This window comes from Pagrus major, chromosome 2 (assembly GCF_040436345.1).
Source record: "Pagrus major chromosome 2, Pma_NU_1.0".
Lineage (NCBI taxonomy): Eukaryota > Metazoa > Chordata > Actinopteri > Spariformes > Sparidae > Pagrus > Pagrus major.
Window position 1 is genome coordinate 171,534 of NC_133216.1, and position 5,289 is coordinate 176,822.

At 40.5% G+C, this 5,289-nt stretch overlaps 1 protein-coding gene across 1 annotated transcript; it reads right to left on the bottom strand.

Annotated features, from left to right (window-relative positions):
* Nucleotides 1–4,111: 4,111 nt before the first annotated feature.
* Nucleotides 4,112–5,041, bottom strand: LOC141018903 (olfactory receptor 4B13-like). The gene has a single exon (XM_073493654.1). The coding sequence runs from the start codon at nucleotides 5,039–5,041 to the stop codon at nucleotides 4,112–4,114; it is 930 nt and encodes a 309-aa protein (XP_073349755.1).
* Between the last annotated feature and the right edge of the window lie 248 nt (nucleotides 5,042–5,289).

A 5,289-nucleotide genomic window follows, 5' to 3' on the forward strand; every position in this document is an offset into this window, starting at 1 on the left:
ATAGGGTGAGGAGCTCTGACACATGGGAGGAGCTTGGAGTAGAACCGCTGCTCCTCCACATCGAGAGGAGTCAGCTGAGGTGGCTCTGGCATCTGTATCGGATGCCCCCTGGACGCCTCCCTTGGGAGGTGTTCCAGGCATGCCCCACCGGGAGGAGGAGACCCCGAGGAAGACCCAGGACACGCTGGAGTGACTATGTCACCCGGCTGGCCTGGGAACGCCTTGGGATCCTCCCGGAGGAGCTGGAGGAAGTGTCCGGGGAGAGGGAAGTCTGGGTGTACCTGCTCAGGCAGCTGCCCCCGCGACCCGGCCCCGGATAAGTGGTAGAAAATGGATGGATGGATGGATGGAATAATAATAGTAATAGTAGTAGTAATACTACTACTACTACTACTACTACTAATAATAATAATAATAATATCAATATCAACAAAAACAAAACAAAAATACAAGAAATGTACATACATACATAGCAATAATGCCACACTCAGATCGAGGAGTTAAACAGTTTGATGGCCATGGGCAGGAATGATTTCCTGTGGCGCTCTGTGGTGCATCTTGGTGGATCAGTCTAGTGCTGAATGTACTCCTGTGGCTGACCACCACGTCATGGAGTGGATGAGAGCCATTGTCCAAGATGACATGTAACTTGTACAGCATCCTCCGCTCTGACACCACCGTCAGAGAGTCCAGCTCCACTCCCACAACATCACTGGCCTTGCGGATCAGTCTATTCAACCTTTTTGCATCCGCTACCCTCAGCCTGCTGCCCCAGCACACAACGACATGGAGCATAGCACTGACCACCACAGACTCATAAAACATCCTGAGCATAGTCCGGCAGATGTTGAATGACCTCAATCATCTCAGAAAATAGAGATGACTCTGTCCTTTCATGTAGAGGGCATCTGTGTTCTTAACCCAGTCCAGTTTATTATCAATATGGACTCCCAGATACTTATAATCCTCCACAATGTCCACACTGATCCCCTGGAAGGAAACAGGGGTCAACGGCACCTCGGTCCTCCTCAGGTTCCCAACCAGTTCCTTGGTCTTTGTCACATTGAGCTGTAGATGGTTCTGCTCACACCATGTGACAAAGTTGTCCACAGTAGTCCTGTACTCATCCTCAGCACCTTCACTGATACATCCAACTATTTCTGAGTCATCCGAGAACTTCTGGAGATGACAGGTCTCTGTGCAGTAGTTGAAGTCCGAAAGAAAAGGGTCTTTTGAATAAAGTTCAGCTTCAAAGCTGCCAGATGGTTTTCTCCACATAAACAAAGTTCAATCATCACAAACTGACAAACGATGTAGCTTACAAGCAATAAAATACACGCTAATTTCTAGTATCTGCCCAGACACTAAATAAGCCTCACACGGGGCACCATTGTTGGGATTAATGGTAGGACAGGTGTGGTTATTAGAAATGAATAATTATTTATAGTTATTATTAAAATTAAATTAATCAAAATTAATAATCAAATCATGAAAATGGGGCAGTTGTCACCTGCACAGTGTGGTAGCTGTTCTGCAGCTGGACAAGTCGTTCTTGGTTTGCTGCGGCTTGCAGCTGGGCTTTGCACTGGTAAGTAGCGCTATTTGACCAAGCACCTCTGGTATGGTGCGTTGCAGCTTTCCAGCTGGGTCATTAACATAGCTTATTAGCTCCTGTAATTTCTCGTCACAGGTTCTAATGTTATAGCTATTTAGGTGGCCTCTCTCCTCTATGGAGAGGCAAAGGAGACCAGCGACCGCATCCTGCAGGGCTGGGTCGTCTGGCTCGTGAGTAGCTCTGGCTCCTGTCACACTGGGGTTTTGTCTACTCATTTTACTGAAGTAGTGGTGATAGCCAGTTGGTTCAATAAGTTATGTGAGGGAGTGCTATGTTGCTGATGCTGATGCACAAGTGAGAGGCTATACCTGTGACTTACAATCCTACCTGTTAGTAGGTGTTATGCTTATTACTCTCATGCAAGCTATCCTGTTAGGATGTTAATGAGGTGGCTTCAGCACCTTTTGGGGAGTAATAGCTAAGGTTATAGTGTTAGTGACCTGAGAATTGAAATAGCATGTAAAGTATTTAGGGCTAAAAAAAACTAACAATGAACCACTTCTACACTACAGCAATCTACAAACCACAGTTTAATATATTTGGCAAGTTATGAGTGCTTAATTTGCAAACAAAAATAAAAGATTTCTACCTTTGAGGTTATTCTGGAGAATATACTGGACAGTATCTGCTGTTTTGGATTTTGCAACAATAATAAACACACATTTGCATGAAGCACATTTGTCCACTCCCATGTTGATAAGAGTATTAAAAACTTGAAAAATATCCCTTTAAGGTTTATTTGGAACAGATAAAAAATGTCTGATTAATTTGCGATGAATCGCGAGTTAACTATGGACAATCATGTGATTAATCGCAATTAAATATTTTAATCGATTGACAACCCTAATATATTTATATATATAATATACATATATAATATCATATATACAATATGATATTATATATGTTTGTATAATAACTGTACACAAACAAAATAATCTCTAAATGCTAAGTCTCTGCCATCAAAATAGAGGATGCTGGACTGACCACAGCAAACTTCATCAGGCTTCTGAAAACGCACCTTGACAGGTGACTCACTTCATAATGTTAAAGCTTATGTGCCTTTGAACGGTTCGTTCAAGTGAAACTGTTCACCGTTCCATATTAATATGCTTTAGCCTGAAATATGAGTGACGTTGGGATCAGCTGGCTGCAGACAGGCTGACGTTTGAAGCAAATTAAATGAAAAATTACAAATCTTTATTACATCACTGAGTGTATTCCCTCAGTGCATCATCCACTGAACACCACACACACACAAGCTGCAAGAAGTACACTGCCTTTGGCTGATAGCTGAGGGTTTTCTGAGCCGAGGCAGGGGTCACTAATGGGTCAACTGCGGGCTCGGTCCAGACTCAGACGACGTGCTATCTGGACCTATAACCGATACATTTTTTTAGAATTATTCAATTGTGACGAAGTTCTTCTTTTCAATTGGTGCAGCTTTTCTAGCATTTACAGCACTGGTTTAGCGGCTCACAGACCAGTTGCATGTGTTGTACATTATATCACATGATGCTAATCAGCCAATCAAATCTATGCATTCAGAAAAGCAGTGGCTGCTCGAGTCAGTGAGTGAGTTACACAGACAAGAGACAATAACTGAGTCAGACCAGATGTATTTCACATGGCGTGCTCTAAAAAGAGAAAAGTGAACAACAAATGCAGAATACTCGGCACTTTGAGCAAACAAGCCCACTCAAATCCACATTAAGAGCACAGAAAATAAAGTCAGCTTTCATCACTATGAACTTCATTAAACCAGAATATAATTCCAGGCTCACCACTGAGAACCTACGCATGTGTGTGATGATGGCTCTGAGGTTTCTGCTTGTTTTCCTGTTAAAGGGGTTTCAACAACAACAGGAGGTGTCCAGAGATTGAAAAGACCTCTGATGCAATGTAGTTTGTTATTTTGAGCATGAAGGCCGAGGGTGTTTGACTGTTGTAACTCCAGCATCAATTCATTGAAAATAAAGTGTAACTTTGAGGTGATGGACTCTGTGAGAGAGATTTCTGAACATTTTCCCGTCACACAGCTGGAGCCACAGATACACAGCTGACTGTTGTTAATACTGCTGCTGCTGAAAGTGGAACGACTACTGTAACATCTGATTTTGGTGCCACATAGAAATAATATACACCCATCAGCCACAACAGGACTAACAGGTGAAGTGAGCAACATTACTCATCTCGTTACAATGCAATGTTCTGCAATGCAGTTTCAGAACATTGCATCCCAACCCTAACCCTTCAGTTCCACTGTCAGCTTATGTCTCAGTCTGACCCAACATGGTGCATGCTCCCATTAATAAATGTGTTGTACAGATTTATTGATAGTATTGTGATTGATTGTGCCTCTACAAGCAAAACAGGTCAAATACTTGGATTAATTTAATTTATTTGTCAAAATAGAACAAAATGCACAACTCTACAATAGAATACTTCAAAAGTCTGATTAAACAATGCTAATAAATATGTCTGTGAAAAAATATATCAATAGCTGACATTTGATATGAGATTTTTACTTATGACACGGATTTTGGACATTTTCAGGCCATACATTACAGGGTTAAAAAGTGGCTGGCATGTAAGAAAATATAATGATAGAAAAATTCGCAACATATTGGGTAAACTTTTCATATTAAACCTGCTCTGTAATAACTCAAAGCTAGCCCCAATAGAAAAGTTAAAGAGGGAAGCAAGGTGAGGTGTGCAGGTACTGACAGCTTTCTGTCTTGTTTGTTTAGAGCCAGAGAAACACACTAGAAAAATCTTAATGTATGTGTAAATAATAAAAATTAAAGCACCAAAGATTGTGCCGAAAGATGCGAGGAGTCCATATATATTAACTGCATGGGCATCTGAACATGCCAGCTTGACAACAGAGTGGCTATCACAGTAAACTTTAAGAATGACGTTCCCACACAGCTGTGAATGGGAATTCAAATATATTATCACAATGCATGCAAGCAAAGGATATAACCATGTTAAAGCAATAAGCAGGGCAATCTTGTTATATGTCATACGTGTGTTATATTGCAGAGGATAACAGATAGCAAGATATCTGTCATAAGACATGACGGCTAAGTTTAAATATTCAACAGCTCCATAAGTGTGCACGCAATAAATCTGCAGGTAACAAAATGAAGCAGAAACAGTGTGAATGTCAGAGAGAATCTGAAGCAGAAGGAACGGAAACAACCCTGAACTACCATACAGTTCATTTACAAACAGACTGCACAGGAACATGTACATAGGTTCATGTAAGCTTCTGTTCATACAGATAACCACAATGAGCAGCAGGTTGGCACTGACAATAAAAATATATAAACACATGACAATCATAAAATATAAGTATTTCAAAGTTCCATTGTCAAAGTAGGCAGCAAGAATGAAATATGAAACCTGTGTAGAGTTTATCATGATCCTCCTGTAGGTTCATAAACGTTATATTGGACATACGAAGCAATAATTGTATTAACTTTTATTATTGATTTGAAAATAATTAACAATCTTCAACTTGGATTTGTTGGACACAAAGTTGAACTTAAACATAAAGCACACATGAACATAAGTCAATGTAGTAATGCTAAACACATTGATTATCACAGAAACAATGTAAAAAATATCCCTAAATGGAGCATTTTCCTTTTAAAATCACAATAATGTTT